This window comes from Ambystoma mexicanum, chromosome 2p (assembly GCF_040938575.1).
Source record: "Ambystoma mexicanum isolate Mex_15411 chromosome 2p, UKY_AmexF1_1, whole genome shotgun sequence".
Classification (NCBI taxonomy): Eukaryota; Metazoa; Chordata; class Amphibia; order Caudata; family Ambystomatidae; genus Ambystoma; species Ambystoma mexicanum.
This window is the reverse complement of record NC_090923.1, coordinates 667,239,787-667,260,716: the sequence shown is the minus strand read 5'-3', so window position 1 is coordinate 667,260,716 and position 20,930 is coordinate 667,239,787. Positions and strand designations below refer to the sequence as shown.

The following is a 20,930-nucleotide window of genomic DNA, read 5'->3' as shown; positions in this document are numbered from 1 at the left end:
ACTCTTTTACCTTGCATCCTGTTAAAATCCTATTCAAATCCCATAAAAATACTAGTCATTTCCCAAATTGCCAGTATCCTCTGTTCACCCTTTGCTTAGGAGAATCTGTGTTAGTCTATATCTGTTAGCTGAAATAATTATAAAAGGAATACGCTATCTTTGTAAGTCCTTAGTACCATTTTGAGATAAATTAATTAATTCCACTATAAGGAGGTACGTAGTGAAAGCTGGTTAAAATTCAAAATTAACCCCCAGTGTCTTTCCTTAAGAATATAATCATTAAAATATAGCGTCAGTAGAACCTGTCCTTGTGCAACCAAAACCGAATGTGCCAGTGTATTTTGCTTTTCTTTAAAAGCTGATTTGCATTTCCCATAGAAAAACCTACACTATCATCCTATAAAGAGTCATCCCTTCCCTGCAGTATCCTATCTGTTCTGCATCTTTGTTCCTCATCTCAAAAACCGATTTCCGCTTTTGACTGCTAAGCCCATTTTCTTAGCTGTTTGCCAGTTTAAACGCCTGTGTGAAATAAGATATTGCAATCCTGCCATGTGTGTTTTCCTGCGCATTGTTTTCCTTCACAAAATTGATTCTCACCTGTGTTCACGTTGTTTTAGTGGCCTGCTCTGTAGCCTGTAAGCTTCCTTGTCTCTTTAGTGCAGCCACACACATTTCTGGCCTAGCTATCCTACGGCAAGTGTAAACTGATCTATAAGTAACCAGTAAAATCACAGTATGCCATTTTGCTCATTTTTAGGGTTTTCATTTTTCGTTTTTTGGCCTCCCATTCTGGGGTGGTGGATTGAATTTAAAAACCGATTTTCCCTCTTCTTTTTGATTCCTTGCCACTGCTTTCCATCCACACAGAATTTAGTCAGCAGGTGTTTGGGTGAAGTGTTGCAGGAGGAGTGCATAACCTATATCTGTGATTGTGAATAAAAGTGATTTTGTTTCCATTTCCATTAAAGGTGTAGGTATTTTATGTTAAAAGTTGAATTAACTGTATTCTAAGATTTTGCATTTGTATTGCCATATTGTGGTGGCTGCTGCCCTAAATTTTGTTTTGCTCTCATTTTTCATTTGCATTCTAAAAATAAATATTTCATTGTTACACACCGGCCTGGTTCATGATCCATTGTGACACGGGTATTTGTTAAGGTGGGTGTGAGACGGGTTGGGTGCCTTCTCAAGAAAGAACCCAGGGCTCAAATAAAAATCAAAAAGCGGTTTTTATTGTGTGCCACCTTCAGTGTCAGTGGAGGAAGTCCCTGGCTGGAGCGTGCTGTGTCATAAAATCTGTTACACATTATAAAGGAACTCGCCCTTCGCTCTCGCTCTTCTATTTGGTCTCACAACTCCTTGTTGACTTGCAATATGCTTCGAATTATGTTAGTGGATACTTTATTCCATATACAATACAAATAATTTGTGTTTTTTATAGTGCATAATGCCAGATTCCTCTAGCTTCGAAGTACTGTCATAAGTGGTGTTCTTCTTTTCCTATTTTAAATGGTATTCAATGCATTGACCTTGGAAGAATAAAAGTCTATCGACCCTGTCACGGAATTCAAACTTGCGAAGTACAAACTGCCCTCAGTCAGGAGCCAGTACTTCACTCATGCTCGTTGGACTTTAGGTCTGTCCGCTGCTGAAAGCAGACACATTCTACCATGGATCCAACACTGACCTAGAGGCAGACTTCCCAAGAATTAGGATGGTTGAGGAATAGGAGGGAGCAAGCAATTTAAAATGAAGTTTGACTCAAGTCATAGGGAAGGGGTGCCACTCCACCCACACATATGACAAATATGACATTATTCAGCAACTGGAACATGTCGTTTGATGGTACGTGGCAGTTTGCCACAGGTGGTCTAGGCTGCTTAAAGTGGTTTCCTGAAAAGCCAATTGTTGGTCCTTGCTCTTATGCCTATATTGAGCCTGTTACAGATCGAAGGTTAATGTACCCCAACCTGTAGGGGAAGCTATTGCTAGTGTAACATCTTTTTATCATCTCGCTCAATCTTACTGCAATGGCCTTTGAGAGCTCTTCCGCTCTTAATATATCTGACGGGACAAGAGCCTGAAAGGAGGTGCCTGGGGAGAGCGGCCAGCAGAGACGAAAGGTGGTGGATGTCTGAGACTTCTCCAGAGGGCACCGGGGCCCTCTGTCGAGTCAGGGACACTCGTCCTGGTCCATAGGCCAACTGCCTATTGGGTGGTTGACACCTCTCTCTCAGGGGTTGAGACAGTGATCCTGAGGGAGAGCCAGGCAGCCCTTGGTGGGTGCTGCATCCAGGCCCCATTGCTTGTAAGTGCCCGGGAGAGTGGGGTCAGGAGTGGCGCAGCCTGGTCCAGTCAGGTACGAGTGGGGGAGAAGTGTAGCAGGGATATCGTGCCCTGCGTGCGCCAATCCAGGGCAACACACGTGCCGTGTTGGGATGAGAAGTACTTGCTGAAATATTCACTGCGCCGGGTCGGCGACTTGTGAGTCGGGTTCCTGCATGTGGTGCAGAGGTGGGGATTAATGACCAGGTGGACACCGTGCTTGAAGTCCCATTGGCGTCCTGTAGGGGGTTGGTCCCCTGGTGACTGTCCAGTTTCCTGCTTTGCTCCCGAAGCCCTCCTCAAACTATTTGGTTGTGTGCAGTATCAAGCGGTTTTGTGTTGCCACCGCTCTGGGGGGCAAATAGATATATCTCGTTGGAGATTGGCACTCATGCCTACACCGTGAGGTAATAAGTATTTTCACCAGGGAAGAGGAGGATATGAGCCCAGTGGCATCGCAGTGTGAGAGCGTCCATTCTCAGGGGATACCTGATGACAGAAAATGTTGTTTATTTATCAAATGTGAAGGCGATCTTTCTCAAGAGAAACGTGTGGCGGAAGAGGTTGTTTATTTATCAAATGAGAAAGTGTTCATCCTCAGGGGAAACCTGTGACAGAAAAGGTTGTTTATTTAACAAATGTAAAGCGTTCATGCTCATTAGAGCCTAATGCAAGGAGTGATTATTTATTTACCACATATAAAGCACTAATTCCGCAGGTGGACCTTATGGATCCATGTTATGGTCTATTTAACAAATGTTAATCTAATATTATGTGACAGGAGCAACTCTGTTATGAGCCTAATGGTGTGATAGAGATCCAGTATGTGTATTATTTATTGGACATTCTTTCATTACATAAAACAAAAGCAGACCTTGCTTAAACAACATGAATAAGTCTGTGCCTGTTTTTTGGTCTAAGATACCCGAGCTGCTGCTGGCCTGCAGAGCAAACTACCTGAGAGACCTCACTTGGTTGTCCCCCACCTAGCAGCCTCCTTCCCTCCCCCCCCTCTTTGGGCTTCTCAGATTTCATGCACATGTGTGCAGCAAGGTGTTACACTCTTATACGCAGGTCTCCTACAGGTAGCTACTCGCTTAATCCTACAGACAAGGATGAAAATACAGGGAGAAACACCTTACCTTTTTTGGCGGCACTGCGGAGATCCCTTAAGGGGAAAGTGTCGCCCAACCGGGTATTGTGAAAACCCCCACAAAACGGAGAAAAAAACCCTTATTAGTTATAGTCACATATAGTCAAGATGGCAGGAATACGTGTTACAGTGGATTTTAGCTGAAGGAATTAGCCCCGAGGCCTGTTTCATCATAGGTGAGGTTCCCTTACACATAACCACAGGTGAAATTTTAGCCATGACTGATCCTTTAGATTCCCTCACTGGTAAAGTGAAAAGTGGGGGGCGCATACCAGGGCATTATACCAAATGTTATATGCTATGTTATGGTGGAGTTTCTCTTACAGGTAAGATCCTGCCTAACGAAATTCAAGGCGGAGAACCTGTTTACTTGCCCGGTGTGGCAGCTAGACACTTAGCCCGGAATACTTTTATGCTTCAACATCCCTTGCTATTCTGGCTCCTATGAGTAATTGCTCAGTTGTTTCTATTGGTGTCGGCCAATGGTATACTTCTTTTTGGGTGTTTGTAAGGTGGGGGCTTACCGGATAATTGGGAACTTTAGTGTGCAGGGTGTAGACTGGGCTGAATGCCTTTTGGAAAAGTGTGGGCGGTGAGGGCCCACAACTATGGGGTTTTTGAAGTGGTTATTGTGCTGCATAATAGGTTGATGGTTATAAGTCTTTGTTTCATGTCTTCCCCTGTCCTGGTGTGTTCCAGTTTGTCTACTGCAGGAGGCTGTTATTCATCCTGAAATGATCAGCTTGCAGGGTAAAAAGGTGTGCTGGGGATGGAGCATGGATGTGAGAAGGCATGTCATGTAGAGATGAAAGATTTGGGGATTTGCTTTCAAATGGGCAGGCTTAACGGGAGGGGTTTAAACTCTCTTTTTAATAGATCACTGATTAGGAGGGAATTAAGAATTAGACCTTGATACCCTTTGCATACGAGAGACCCACCTTGTGAGGGGAACTAAACCACCTATTCGGGGAGGGAACATTTCAAGTGTTTTTCTCGTCGGGGCCGACAAACGAAAGGGAAGTGGCCATAGCTGAGGGGACTTCATGCAGATTTGAAGTGTATGAAATGGAATACAAAAGGGAGCGATGGTTGCTCTTTTTGAAGGGTCTGTATCCGGGTATTAGACTTAGATTGGCTTCTATAAATGCATCGGTCAGGTAGTCTTTTGGGAGGAGGTGGGACAATGCTTGAAAAGGTTTGTGATGGGGGCTTTGCGGTTGGTTGGGGATTTTAATATGGTCCTGGACCCGATGGCCGATAGGTTGTGAACAAAAGGGAACCCGGAGGAGTTAGACTGGGGATGAGACTCCATTACATTTAAGGAAGTTAATGAGACAATGGGGTTGGTTGACTTATGGGAAGCCGGGGCCAGAGGATGTATGTGATTTTACTACAGCGTGCAATTTCGAATGTGAAAATGCTGAATTCGAAATGCACAATGGTGAAGATCGTGCATGATTTCAGTGGCATCCCCTTACCCGATTTCCCCCACCCGCTCCCCTACTTGTTGGCGGCACACCTTGTTGCGTGGATGGGAACCGGCGCCGCCGGGTCGTCTATTTTTTATTTTTATTTTCAACTTTATTGTACAGAATGCAGGGGACACTGATGCGCCTTCCGTACCCTGGCCGGATCATGATTGAGTCACGTCAGTGACTGGAGTCCAGGATGAGTGGGTCAACGGGGGCTGTTGGTATGGTAATGGCTATCTGGACAAGGAAGTGGCAATAGCCATTCTCACGGAAATGAAGGAATATTTTGAGTTCAACGGCATGGGTGTGGTCAGTACAGCAAATCTGTGGAGGGATTCAAGTTGACCATTAGGGGAGAATTGATTGGGATAGGTCTGCGAAAGAAACATGGCTGATTAAAAATGGAAGAATCCCTGAGAGGGCAGATTGAGATATTGCACCCAAAAGTGGGGAATGTGGGGGGGGACACGAGCATTAGCATTACAAGGTCCAAGGACCTTAGGGCATGTAATGCAGAACTTTTGGCATATAAAACAGATTGGGCATTGAAGCACTTTAGGCAGACGTATTACGGGAAAGGGGTGAAGGCCGATAAGCTGCTACTGTGGAGATTGAGGGCACAGACGCAGTCCAGAATGGTACATTTTTTTTTAGTCAGAAAGGGGTGGAAATCAGAGGAGCGGTTTAGAGATTGCAGAGGAATTTGGAAAGGATTATGCTTTTCTAAGTGCTTCCAAGTGAAGGGGGTGGTGTTAGGAGGATAAGGCCATTCGTTAGTGTGTTGGAGATTCTGGTGATGTCGTCAGACAATGCTGCCCTATTGGACTCTCCCATTATGGTGGAGGAGGTGGTAGAAACCATAAAAGGCATGAAGTGTGGCAAATGTCCAGGTTAGGATGGGCTCACAGTTAAGTTTTATAAAATGTTTCTAGCTTTGGTGACAATATTGAATGAGGTTTTGATAGGTGAGCCCCTGCCAAAGTCAGTGCTCAAGGCTATCATCAGGGTTATCCCTAAAGAAGGGAAGGAGCCGAAACTATGCTTGGCGTACAGACCCATTTCCCTACTCAACACAGACGTTAAGGTTATGGCAAAGATCTTTGGGAATAAGCTTCATGAATTACTCCCTTTGCTTATTCACGGGGATCAGGTGGGTTGTATTGGAGGGAGACAAAGATCCGATAATATCAAGAAAACGCTGAACCTAATGTAACGATCCAAAAAGCTAACTAGAGAAGCACATTTGGTCTCATTGTACACTGAAAAGGTCTTGCTCAAATCTGGTTTTTGGAATGCTTTAAGGCCTGGTGGTGGCGCTTTATCAGGATCCATTGGCGATGGTGACCGTTAATGGGTGAATGGTGCTTTGGCAGGCCTTAAGATTAACCATTCTACGTCTTTCATCCTCCCGATGGGACAAGGCGTCTTGCAGTCTATGCCCAGTCAGGAACGGTATGGGTTGACTCTGGTAGACTATGCAATAACATACCTGGGTATCCAGATTTCAAGGCGTTTCACAGGTCTGTATAAGCTTAACTATGAACCTATTTTTGGTGAGCTTCAGCAAGACCTGAAGAGATGGTCTGACCTCACTCTCTATTGGATAGCGAGGATGACAGTAGTTAAGATGAATGTACTTCCCTGTCTACTATTTCCATTTGATGTTTTCCACACCCATGCATGTTTTTAAAGACATCGGCCACATGGGCTTTAGCTCTGTGTGGTAAGAGAAAAAGGCAAGAATAGCACGTCTTGGTGCTCCCTAGTAGGGAGGGTGGGTTGGGATTCCCAAATTATTTTCTATTTTATAAGGCTGCCCAACTTAGGGCAATGTTGGAACACGTGTCGGTGGACTTGAGAACCTATTGCAGATACCTGGAAGACTGTGTCACATTCCCCAAAAAGGTTAGGGATTTTTAATGATCACTGATTAAATTCATCCCTCAGGAGGTGCATGAACACCCCATGCTGAGTTACCTGTGAACCTTGCGGTGAAACAAACTTTGAATAGAGATTTATCCTCGTGGCCATCCCCCTTGAGCTCTTTATGGGCCCTCTGTTTGTGCTGGGCTAAGTAGGTTTTAAAAAGGCCCAGAGATGGTCAGACCTATGTCTTGAGAGAGTGGGATGACATCTTCTCAATGGTCATTTTAAAGACCTCTGTGATGTTCAGGAGATGTTGGGCAAGGAGAATATCGGAATATTCGACTACCTCAGACTCAAATGGGCTGGTTCTGAGCCCAAGCTGAAGGGATATAGAAGACCTTGCTCATGGACACAATTTTGGGGAATGCAAAATGTATCGTCGGTCGTTTTTTTGTTTCATTACATTAAACCATCATCTATGACAACCAATTAAGTGTGGCTCCTTTAATTTTAAGAACCGAGAATCAAGAACGTCATGGTTATAACCATTGGTTGAAACCAAACACCAGCGCCCCCACCGAACAATGTTTGCCTAAGCTCCTCACTCTAAATTAATTCCTAGAAGTTTTGGAGTTTGGTTCCCAGCCAAACCATGTGCTAGGCTGCAGGTTCATTTTCAGCAACAAATCTACCGAACCAAGAGGTAGCCCAGGGGCCCATCTGTCCTTTAAACTCCAACCTTACATTGCCAGAAAATATATAAAGTCACATTTCATGGCAATCTTTGCAAACATGCTATCAAACACAATGTTAAGGTCCTTCATGGATGACAGGGATCCGTTAAGCGTTTCAAAGTGTTTCCGTGTTTTTTCATTGATGTGTGGTGGTTTTGTCCTTGAGTCTGTTTTTTTGGGTCCGAATTGCTGAGCTGGGTGAAGGACATTATTGGGGTTCCCTTGCAGCCAGACTCTCTCACACTTATCTTGGTGATCTCACCCAAGGATTATGAAACATACAAACCTATAGATTTCCAAAGATGTGGGAAGCCCTTCTACGTGCGGGGAGGATAGCAGTGGCACAGAGGTGGAGACAAGCCTCTGTCCCCGATAAGGCGGTCTGGCTACAGAAGGTGTGGGTTGTTTGATGGTAAAACTGACCTATTTTCGGCCATATTGATGGATGAGTGGGGGCTCTTTATCGCAAAATACGGTACACACCAGGGGGAATCCTCCCCACTAGATTCCCACCCAGTTGCAGGGAGAGGATCCAGTTGATTTAAAGTGGCATGTGTATCCCTCGCTATGGGGGAGAATAACCCCCTCAAAGTGCAAAAGCCCCCATGGTCCCAACAGGTGTATAAGAGGCAATATTTTCTTGTTTGTTTTACTAGCAATTGTAGCCAGTAGCCCCAAAAAGGGCAACGTGGCTGTTACCTAAGGGTAAACCTAGGAATAAACACACAAACACATAGACACCATGGTTGAATACATTTTTTTATTTTATTGTGCGTTTCTGTATGTCTGAGGTCTGGATAAAATGTTGGAAAGAAAAGAGGAACTCAAAGTGACAGAACTACCCAGCCCAAGAATTGGCTAGGCAGTGGAGAATAGAATCTAGGGAGATTTGAAGAGAAACCCCATTAGAGGACAGTTGAAAGTAGGGAGAGAGACAAGAGGAGAGAGAAGGAAATTGGAAAGAAAAAGAAGAGAAGAAGCGGCTCACTGTGGGTGGGCGGGCTGACGGGCTGAAACCTTGGATTGCGCCTGAGGGCCTAAAGACACTTGTGTATCGGACTGTGTGAGCGGAGCGGCCCTGTGTTAGCTCTGTGGTACTGAGCTGTCTGCCTGGAACAACCCAGGCACCCACTGGGCCATGTCGGATGTCGGCCTGCCCCAGAGGCCATACTGGACAGGCCCATTCACATTAAAGGGCACGAGAAGCGTTCACAGTGCTGACTCGTCTGAAGAGCTGCCTGGGCTGGGTGTGGGGGCGCCCAAACTGGAGCCCTGGCCGTTGTGAGGGGGGAGCGGCAACTCACCAGAAATGTTTTCCTCCCTAACAAGTCGGCACAATCTCCTGCTTGCCATACGAACATGGCCACATTCCTTTGGAAGGATACTGGTGCGTGTGGCCTGATTTTGGGCAACATTTTTTTTCATATGCCCTGATGCACCGACATAAAATACTGCTGTCTGGACATCACATTGGCTGTAACAAGTACACTATGATGGGCCAGGCGGATAGCTCGGGGAATGTAGCATTTGTCTTGGATGCAAGACAAGACAGAGCAACATAGGTTTGAATGCTGGTTCTGCGTTTGGAGGTTGCTCCCCGGTATTGAGCGCGTTCTAGAAGATGAATTCTAACTTTCGCTCGGCAGGTGGTAACCCTACCATGTTAAACACGTGGAAATGTGCTGCCTTAACTACTGATTCGGACCGGTGAGGCAGGGTGAGCCGTTTGCCATGAATAACACCTCGACTCCTGACTGACTCCACTGGGACTGGGGGCAGGGCAGTATGTTTGGGGCTTAGAGCCCTGCGAAAAGAACTCCATCTAAGTTGACCTTCATCTAGTGCTGCACCACCCCTAGACACTCAACGACCTTCAGAACATTCCAATAATCGCCCCAGTCGTCGACCAGTATTAGGGTGTCATGAGCATACAATTGGCAAAGCAGACAACATACCTCAACCTCCAGGGCAACGGGGTACATATAGGTAGCTGTTCACTAGAAATGGAGAGAGAAGGACAATGTGAAACTTCACAGGACACAAGGCGGCCAGGTGAGATGAAATGACCACGTTGTTCCTTCTGGAAGGAGAGAGAAGCCAAGCTGACACTGAGCCCTTCACCCCCATTATATCCCCAGCCTCTGGCACGCTCTGTGTCGACGCCCATTTTCGAGTTTCGAAAAACAAACTGTAATACTCTGCAGCTTCCACTAGATGTCGGTCTATGCACAGCATGTGAATCTAAGCAGATACAAGCATCAGAAATACGATTATGGTAAGTAATGTATCATATATATATATATATATAGAATGGCACATGGGGAGCAAGTAGTACATGGCTCTGAAATGTATTGAGTTCTTCATGAAGGAATGCTCGGAGAAGCTTTAGAGAGGCCGCTTCACATCCAGACAACTTCCCCTTCCATGCAGTGTACCGCGTGGCTCATCCCTCTCACTCTGACTCTTTAGTGTCAACATCCATCCAGTAACTGAGATCCTAGACCATTTCAAGACAGACTTCAGCATGTACACCAATGACGCCCAACTAAGAACCGACCTCTAGTCTGGGCCACCGACCTGAGATCCGGACTTCATCAAAAGTCTCTTCGCGATTGAAAATTTGATGTAAGAAATACCCCACTGCATGTAGAACCCAGAGAAAATGTACATCTTGACCTGCGCCCACCCCATAATTTCCAACACCCCCCAAGTACTGGTCGAGAGACCGAAGCTGGACGCTAAGCCCAGTAAGAACAACTTTGGAGTGTTGTTCTAGAGATGTTTTCCAAGCAGATCTTGTTGACGGTCAGCAGCTGGCAGTTCACACAGCTATGGAAAGCATTTTTTGCAGTCAACATGACCTAAAATCTCCAAATGGTCAAGTCATTTTTTCGGCAAAAATTACTTTGAAAAAATGTTGGTCGATGAAGGGACATAGAACCCTTGCAGTGCATTTGTTAAGTCTTAAATGAATTTATAAACCTTTTAGAGTGATCTCTCCTCACATGTTGACCCCCCCTGTGCTGCCTACGAGCTCAGAAGTATACAATAAGTTGGTTTAATTTTACAGACAACCGAATAGATGAAATGGGGTAATTGGGGGGAGGGGGAGCTTCTTTTTTTCAGTTTTCTTTAAACTGTCCACTACGGCAGTCCACGTGTATTGCTTGCTGAGCTCTACGTGGTTACACGTGGGATTCTTTCTAATAGATTGGCTCTTAATTTTGGGGTTAGAGGAGCTTAGAGGAGCGTTCTACCACTACATCATGCCGGCCTCATTGCTATTCTGACCGCCTTCTGCAGAGATTTACCAGTTGTCAATATGTCAAAGTTGTGGCTTACAACAATCCTTCCAATTCCTTCCATTCTGAGGTATTCTACTCCGGGCAATACTGTTTTCATACTCACTTGCTGGAAACTCTCATAATGAAGAATATTTTTATATCGGTACTCTTAAGGAGCCTTGTAGTTTAACGCGTACCAAATGTCATGAGTAATTCGTAAATCCAAAATTGGGATTTCCAGCACACTGCAAATTATGAGCTAAATCCATGACTTTATTCACTAAGGCAGATCTTGAAATCCAGCAGTCTTCAGCGTGCCAACTCACAGTAAAAACACATTTCAGTCTGTGCTTGTGTGGAAGACGGTGGCAGAACCTGACATTTCATGTGCATGTCCCCAGATTTCAAGTCCCTTGATCAAAACATCCTGTCCTGAAATTGATGGATTTTGACATTAATCCCTAAGGGGGTACAGCAACTAAATTCCCTGACATTGATGCATTTACCTGGGGACAGTGCAAAGTAGGACTACCCAAAAAGTGACCACCCCAAGTACCTGGCATGATGCAGCTCCCTTTTTACCACATTTGAATTCCTGGTGGACAAAGGGAATGTTGTCTCCACTTCTGCTTTGTGGTTAATATGTATCATCGTTTCTGTGAGAGGTGAGAACTCCTCATGCGAGTGCTAATGTCTCCCCAGGCTATTACATCTAGAGACGGGAAGTCACCCGGGAGCTCTACAGGCCCAAGCTGTTCCATAGGCCCAGAGTCACATGTACGCATCTGCATGAAAAACAAAATGCTTTGGAGGCCCGCAGCCTTTCATCCGGAGACCTTTCAAAGAGTCGTACAATCGGCATGCTCAGCCTGGCACCGCATAGACTAACACATGGCCCGGGATTTTAAATTCTGAAAATGAGGCTCAGTACGATATTTGCAATTGTTTGCTTCCACCGTAGCCCAAACGACAATTCAGCTTTGCCATTGGAATGAACCACTACAGACTGGCTTTGCAAAAACTGCCTCGTACTGTTGACCTGTACATTAGAATCGCACACAAAATATGAAGGCTTGCACTTGTGTGTAAGAAATCCAGTACAATTGCTGCACTTTTGTGTAATGGCAATCAAGCTGAACCTGGTACGGGTAGTATAGCTCAGTGGCAACGCACGCAGGGCAACACAGGTTCGAATCCCGGGTCTGCGCTCCCGCATTATAAATAACGAGTTATACCTACATCAATCCTTGATCTTTACATCGATAAACAGATCACCATTACATTTGGTGGTAATAAAAGTTACTACAGTGTTTCGAACTAGGACCAATACACCAGGAATCACTATATAAGAATCTGATATTATAGTTATATTGCAAGCATTCGCTAATTTTATGGGCACTCTTGCCCGGCATCCCTAAATTAAATTGATCATAAGAGGTGAGGGCTACATGAGGAGGCTTGAGAGCCGGCTTTTAGGCTTCCTTTCCTCCGACATGGCCAAAGACACGCTGTGGACAATGTATTGTGCAGAATATACTGTATTATTTACCCACCACTTCTTCACTTCGCCATCCGCAATCTGCAATACCCACATAGGTTGGAAGCGCCGTAAAGAGCTAACTGCACTCAAGGAACTACACAAAGCACTCGGAGGGGCCAACTGTACTCAAGAAACTTTAGAGAGGGCTTTGGGGGGCTAACTTCCTGGGAGTGGGAATAAGAGTTTGCCGTAATCGCAACATTTCCCAATAGACAACCCATAGTTTCCCATCTACTTGCAAAGATGCAGAATGCTGTAGTACAGCAGCCACAATTCCAAACACTTACATTTTGAGGTGTGAATGTTTATGTTGGAAGAGTTTTCTAGATCTCTTGGTCTGGTTGGGGAAATATAAAGGCCCGGCACTGTAGGATGGAATCCTTAGTTGTGAGCTTAGCAGAGGTGAAGGTGTCGATGCAATAGTGTTTCCACTATCCTCACTGATGTGCCCCACAGTGGGGTGTGGGTGAATGAGTAACATCACAGTAGTGGAAGTAAAAGCATAATCTTGGAGTAAACCTCTGCCGGGCTTTGCAAGGCCACTCGAGGAAAAGCGAGAAGGCCGGGGATCCGCAGCTCTTCCCATGGTGTAAGGATGCTCGCGGGTGCACCTCTTCTTTCTGCCTGCCTATGCTCTTTAGTTGTGGTGGCCCTGGCTGACATTTCATTAACTTAGGCAAACTGGGTTGCAGGCTTTTCTCTAGGTATGAGGGTATGTGCCTTTTTGTGTCCTCCCTGGGAGTGTGGTTCAAGGCCACCTCTTCTCCTTGGGTGCAGTTGTTGTGCTATCCTCTCTTCCTTAATAGTGAATACGCAGGCTTTCATATGAAGGTGGTGGTGTGGAGGGTCAGTGCGGTGAGGTCGATGTTGGCCTCAAGGTGACACTTTATCCAGGGACGTCCTTTGGGGTTGCCCAGGGGTCGCACCTTTGATCCCTGAGGTCTCTCTTGCTACCATGTGGCTTGCTGTTTCTGGAGTAACTGGCTATCTTGTTCAGACCTCTTAATAAAAAAACAGGGTGTTCACAAGTGTAACACTTTGAGCAGTGACCCCAAATAAGAGAGAAAAGGAATAACAAATAATTTGTCTTTCTGAAATTGTATACAATAATTTCTAGACTCATTAAAGGTTTATTTCAGGCACACTTCAGGGGGTGAGTCACTGATGTTTTCTGCTCTTAAACACCTCAAAATGACAATGCAGATAAACACCTCCAAAAAGCATTTGGAGTAGAATAAGCATCCATTTCGGACTATGGGCCCACAGAGCATTTTCGTATGGGATTGCACCATTATAAAACGCTTCTTCACCTGTTGTCTCTGTTACGATCATCACAAGACATTACAAGACATTCCATCTCGGGGTTCTCGGTCACTTGCCAAACTCCTTGTGTCTAAAAGCATGTGTACAGTGTAGAAATGTTTGACCACAGCACATAAAGTGGCCCTTGATTTAATTGTGCCACAATGAATGCTTTGTTGTAATGTGTCTATCTTTCCTATCTCCATGGCATGCTTTTCAGTATGTTTGCTTGCATGTAGGAGGTAGCGAGTGACCAGAGTTCGGGCTATGTGCGAGTGCGCTGCTTTCCCTGCGCTACTCTAAATTCTTTAATACACAGTTATGAACGCTCCCAATGGTATGTATTTTGCCAACCTCTAAAGCCTGAAAAGTAGATCCACGCAGACTTGACATGGGGCCAACACCAGACCTGAAGATTAACTGGCCTGCTTTTAAATCTCAGTTAACAGTTTAATGGTATTCACTATAAAATGTAATTTGCTTTCTGACTTTGAGAACATTCAGACATGTAATTGCTCATTTTACTATAGCTGGCAAACTAGCTATAGCCGGTAGGATAGCTCAGGGGGTTGAGCACGTGCTGCTACGATGTGTGCATGATCTCCAGGTTGCAGGTTTGAATTCCAGCAAGGCCAACTCAGCCTTTCATCCTTCTGAGGTTGATAAATAAGTACCAACACAGGTGGGTGATATTGAATGTATATTTGTTCTATATAAAGCACTTAAGGGTAAGTGCTGTTAAGTGACTTTAATTCAGCAATCCCACTAAGTCAGTGCCTCGTCTGGGACGCCCAAGGGAAGCCCGTATTTATATATTTTTATGACAAGTTATAATCTGGGTGATAAACCCTTACATAACGCCCCTCTCTTTGAATCCCCCTGACCTCACTGAGCCAAGAAGTAGGTTTGTTTTGCAATTTACAAAATGTATTGGAAAAATTAAACTATATATATATCACACTTTTTTATAATAAATTAATATTTGATAATACAATGGATAATATTACAATTGTACGCTTATTTAATTACTTGGTATAGAAGGGATAGGGTAGCAGAGAATACTTTTATGGTTTCAAGGAAATGCAAGGATGGAAAAGAATGCAACACAGGAATAACCTTGATATGATTTCAACAAAATAATGTAATCACTTTTCCCCTTTTGACAATTCACTCCCCCCCCCCCCCTTATGCAATATAAAAAGATGGAAAGGAGAGCACACAGTTCTCAGGAATGCAATCAAATGTAGTTCAGTTCCCCCCTAGCAAGCTTAGATCACAGGGATGATTTTAAAACACAGGCAAAATACGTTAAATGTGATTTGCAAAGAATGGAAAAATATGCAAAAATGATTTTAATTCCCGATAGGAGATTCAGGGTAGGTGATAGCTACTTAGGGTTGACCTGAACCAATCTTATCAGTGATTCATGAAGGATTATCAAGTTGAAAACTGATTTCAGCAATGCAATGCAAAAGACAGCGTTTTTTTTTACAAGTGAAGAAGTTTGAGCTAGTTTTCAATTCGCTGCACTTTTTCCGAATGCGTCAAGCGCGACTACGGAAAAACTATAAGGAGTAGAAAGTGTATGGATGTTGGAAAGCTTAGATTGTTAGCTTTAAAATGAAAGTTAAATCTCGTTCCTAGCACATACGGTTCCAAAGATACGGCCGATTTAGTGGATGTAGATTTTCAGAAGTAAAATTAAAGTTTCAGAATGACAGATGCGCTGTGGAAGGTTTTGTATCAACAGGATGGACACACAATTCTATGATGCAGTTCTAGATAGGTGGAAATGGTTTGAATTAGATTATTTTAAACTAAGGTTTTGCACAGTTCTGGCTGAGTTCTGGCTGAGTACTCACACTATAAATTGGAAATAGGCCGTCAAGGTCTGATCAGGTTTGGACTGGACTCCTGGCGGGTGGTTCTGAAGTCACAGCTCTCTGGGTCAGCTCTGCTGGTCTGGTCTGGCACTCGGCACTGCATGGCGGTCTGGATCTCTGGTTCTGCTGGTCTGGATCAAGTGGATTCTGGATACAGCACTGCTTTCTGGGTACTGGCACAGGGTTCTAGCCAGAATCAAACAGCTCAGCCCGGCTGTCTGAATAATTTGCAAAAGATTTTGAGGCCTGCTGAAAAAGGATTCAGCTGGTGGTTCAGGCCTCTCTGCTACAAGTTCTGAAGTCTGGATTCTAAGTTCTGGAGATGGTCCTTCTGGATATTGTCTGGTCCGGCCAAGTGCTAAGCAAGAAAGGGGAAAGTGAAGTCTCTACCTTGATTTCAGTGTTCCTTTTATGTCTTTAGAAAATGGATGTGTGCATAGGCATAACTAAGCCTGTCCCTCACAACTTATCATTGGCCAAGCTCTCCTCTCTCTCTTGATTGGGGGAAGGAATGGAGTGTCATCAGGCATCAATTTTATGGCATACAGAAAGAACACTCCCCTTGTCAATTTGCACACTAATCTATTTTTGATCCAAATACATATTTATCTATGTACCATTTTTCTAATATTATATGTCCAGTTAACATATTTTCTGTAGCACCAAACCATCGGATCCCTGTCTTTGTAAGATGCTGTGTCCACTTATGACAGAATTCTGCCCTTTTCATCAAGAATACAACCTCTAAACTTTTCCAGAATTTACACAAACATGCACAAGGAATATGGGCATCAGATGATAGTGTCAGATTTTTAACATACAGACATTCGGAGTAATACCTTATTTTCCGCTACTACCCCCCAGAACATACCACAGAGTCCTAACACCTCTTAAAATGTGCACAGAAAAATCACAAGAATAATGATATTAATTATATAATTTTGACAAGTCCGTACTATGAATTATCCATCTTTTTAAAATTATGCTCTGGCCCAGAGGGGTGTGGTTTCCCAAAGCACAAGGTGGAATTTCTGGTTTGTCCACTTCCTCCAACTCAGGTTGCTCACAGAGGCACTGCTCCTCCCAGTTTTTTCCAAGAGGAAGCCATTTACGACCCCCCCTAATTTAACATTTTCCTAAACCAAGGAAAGCTCATTGTTCTGTTTCCCTGCTCCCAGGTGCTCCTCCCCTGATTCAATCAGAGAGGTGTAATCTCCTTTTGGTGGGAACAGCAGAAGGCAGCCAGGCCTGCAAATGCAGTTGCTGGGCAAGTTTCAACTCCTGTCGGGGTAGTTGCCTGGCAGAATTCAATCTCTTCAAGCCAGGCTTCAGCTAAATGTCACTTTTGTTCCAGTTTTCTTCATTCAAATCAAACTTACAATTTTACACATGCAGCTAGAACGCTGATTCTAAGTTCAAAACTATGACCTTTAAACAGTTGCAACCTATGTGACACTCAAAAGTAGGTCACTCATTTATTTTAAACCTTTCGATTTTAGTGGTTTTAAATCCAATTTCAGTTAAGCTGCTGACATCCACAGCTCAGCCAGTTTTGTTATAAACATTGTTTTGGGCTCTTCATCTTTCCAGATTTTGTATGCACACAAGACTACATTCTGCCAAATGTCTGCTGGTGTTCAGTGAGATTTTGAATATCTTGTAATGTTTAAAATAGGCATTTTTAGCTTGCATTTCAGAGAAACAAAGGTGATGTCAAAGCGCTTTTTGAGCTAACAGGCACTGCTGTTTTTCCTTTGGCACCACGTTTCACTCATGGCACTTCTGGCCCACCATGCTCGCACTGGTGGGTGGCAGGTTAGGCGACCATTTTGGTGTGCGCAAAACTGCGTGGTTTTCCTGGATTCTGGCGCAAATGTGAGCTTTTCGGCCATCTTGGATTTTCTAAGCCCACAGCACCAAATGTTGCAGCATAATAAGTTGAACGTGGGTCAAGACACCCAACAGTGCTATAGAATAACACATCATTATCATTTGGCCATGGGTATCTGATTGCATTTACAGTAATTTGGTAATATGAGTCTATACACACTGATTTGAATGATACATATGGTGATCAATTCGTGTATGAAATGTATATCACATTACAGTGATAATGTAACCATATCTTTCGTAGACTATTTAGGAACAATGCTATGTGATGCCACTTCCTGTTTTGTCAAGGGGTGAAATGTGTTTCATCGCTTCTCGTGATGTCTCTTTGTGGTGGGTGCTATATGACATCACGTCCTGTGATGTCATCAGAGGCCAAGGATCTTGTGATGTCACTGCCGCTACCCCTGGCATTTTGGTGAAATGACGTCCCTGACCGTATCAGTGATATTCAGCGCATGTCGCCTCACATTTTGGAAGCTTATATGGAGGCACAGGTTGGCAAAATCATGCCTGGTACACGATAGGAGATGTCCATAAAGGTCCATGGGCTTATGTTCCTTTGAATCCCCTGATATACTAACAGCAGGCTAAGAGTCCGTCTTCGGTATTGCAAGTGATCGCCTGCTCCCTTCAAGATGTGATCTTTTGTGTAATGTTAACTCCTTTGTATTTACTGCTCCTTCTGTTCTGATTTGTAGGATTACCTTGGATGTATCATAGACGCCGGCCATCTACCCCTCGAACCCGAACAAGTGAGCACATTATTTTGCAACATTGAAGACATTTACGAGTTCAACAGGTGAGTGACCCTTCCCAAGCTTTCCTTTCACGATATTGCACAGCTGTCAGCAAGCCTGGCTTCAGCCCCAGGAAATATTAGGCACATCTAGAATCTTCTGCGATGATTCTGAGAAAGGTCTAGCCCGGGCATTCCAAAACGTTCCTAGGCAAATTGTCCAGGTTACTTCCAAATATGTTCACAGTGTTCCTGGTATTCCTAACATTGCTGTCTGAGTATCCACGAGACCTTCAAGCAATCCACGCCACTATTCCCGCATATTCTTTGTTACATTGTGATCCATGTGCTGGCAAATGTCCCTTTTCCGTTTGCTGTGCTGAAAATATTCTTTAATATGCCTTCAAGTGAATGGCTATTTGCCTACAAGACTTTAAAAAAAAAATATTAAACACAAGTCCAGTGGCTGCCAATTAGGGCTCATGTCTGCAGTACATGATTGCGGCTGAGACCCTGCAATTCCCCTCAGCTCGGCGATGCACCCCGCTTTACTTACCGTCTTTGCAGTTAGAGGTTTCACTGAACTTTTAAGGATCTTCCTCGCCTCAACTGCAGAAGTCGGAAGTCTCCGAGATCACAGCCGGGTTGTGGTCTTACGGTGTTCTACAACTTCCTGGGCAAGTCATAAATAAAAAATAAAATGTCATTTTGTTTTCCCTTTGACATTAAAAGGATTTTAAGGCCAAGGAGTTCAAAAGTCGGAGGACCCTCATCAGGTTTTGCCTGGGTATCACACACTGTTTGCAGCACAAGCCGTGATTGCATGTGACAACTGTCTCCCAATCGGACATGTCGAAGCACACAGTTAAGCCTGCAGGAGGTTGGATCGTAAGACTGCCGTAGGGCAGTATGTTGTGGCTTGCGAGCGTAATACGTGCTTTCATAGACTATTTAGTTTGCATATTTGGGTGTAGGCAGATGGGGTGGGGGGGGGCTGGGTGGTGCAACGTGGATGGTATGATGGGGACCCCCCCGTTTTTTAAAAACAAAAACTGATGCAATCGATGACGACCAAAAGTGCACGAAAAAGTGCAGATTTTTAAATGGCAGTCTATGAAAAAACGTATACGAGACATCCATAAGGAGAGAACTCATTCAGGATATCTAAAAGAGAGAACATGTCAATATTGGGTTTTCTGATGAACCCCATGAAGACGCGCCGTCCAAGCAAATCTTGAACATTCGGAATAGTGCTTTGCGATTCCTAAACCAGGTCACAGGTGCTAGATGTAACCTCTGTTCTTAAAATGTCAAATAATAACAACAACAAAACATAGTACCACTGTGCCTGATCAAGAAGCACATAAAGTACCCCTAAATCGTCATGATTCAACGCCTTCAACCCCAAAATGGACTTGAAGTCAGTGCAACCGTATAGCGTAGGACCGACCCAAAGATACTTCTCTGTGCTGAAGAGGACTCCACCAGAAGACCAAAATATGTTTTAACTAAAAAATGACAAGAAATGTTATGTCACAGTAAGAAAGTAGATCTAGCCTCACTGCACCAATGAAGGCCAGTCTAGCAACATAGTAACACTCAACATGCTGGCATAACCCTTCATACCAGTAAATGTGAAGCCACAATAAGAATATGGGATAAAGTGGGCACTACCGTTTTGTATTAATTTGCAATTACTAAATGAATGTGGTATATTCTCAAACAAATTAGTAGGTTCAATGCAGCTACTCAGCAAAAGAATCCTAAGGCACACTGATCAAAGTATACTTCAGGAGACTGAGCGTTGCCACTCCATTGGCCAGGTGCTCTAAACATGCTCTATGAAAAAGCTGCAACTTCCTATTCTAGGTTTTAAATCAACCTTCACACTGTTTTAGGGTCATCGGGGTTTAGGATGATTAATAAATTGACCATTTGTAAAATGCCCAGATGTCCTTTTAATTCAGCATTTCATGAAAAGGCAGTAACCATCTTCTCAGTGTCCAATAGGATGCCAATGCCATTTGCAATGTCACTCCATCGTCTGGGCTGAAGACTTAATATCACAACATGAATAACCGGTACAAAAACATAATACATTGTGTCCATACCCGAGGGCAGTAGGTCGAATGCATCAAAATTGCTGAAAAGAAAATAGAAATGTTTCTCAATACAAAATGCGAAAAGTATACACTCTGATACAATAAGTAAAGATATTGTTAATGGATTACCTGTACTGTGATGCCTAAAAGTGCATCTGTAAAGAAAGCAAGTATTACACAATTGCTAAGTGGTATGGTACTGACCTATGTTTTGCATAAACTTAAAATCACATGATGGCTTTCAGCCCTTACCTGGGCGGATGTTGCAAAGTGTTACTGAAGTACCATCAGCGCCCCTATACTGAGAAAGATGATGTATTCAGTAAAGAATACTGAGATATAGATTTACTGGATCATAGATATAAAGGCTTGTGGATTGAATGGAACGCTAGAGAGATCTGAAGATGGCACACACTTGCGTGCAAACGTAGGTTAATGTTTACTAGCTAACCCTTGGTTATGGCGTCGCGCCATGACGCCATGCGTAATGACGTCCCTGGCCTCACGTTCCTCCTAAGAGGTTAGGGAGCCCGGGAGGGTAACCAAGGGAAAGCACATGCAATGCGAATTGTCTGTGTATTTATGGGAGGGCTGGCACTAATATGAAAAAACAAAAACGAACCACATAAAAAAGTAA

The 20,930-nt window shown here is 44.0% G+C and overlaps 1 protein-coding gene across 2 annotated transcripts in view; it reads left to right on the top strand.

Annotated features, from left to right (window-relative positions):
- Positions 1–20,930, top strand: part of PLEKHG2 (pleckstrin homology and RhoGEF domain containing G2) — a 718,440-nt gene that overhangs the window by 351,264 nt on the left and 346,246 nt on the right. For both annotated transcript variants that reach the window (XM_069644246.1, XM_069644245.1), the window contains one exon: positions 18,154–18,254. In XM_069644246.1, coding sequence (XP_069500347.1) covers positions 18,154–18,254 — 101 coding nt within the window. The remainder of the gene's footprint in view (positions 1–18,153; positions 18,255–20,930) is intronic.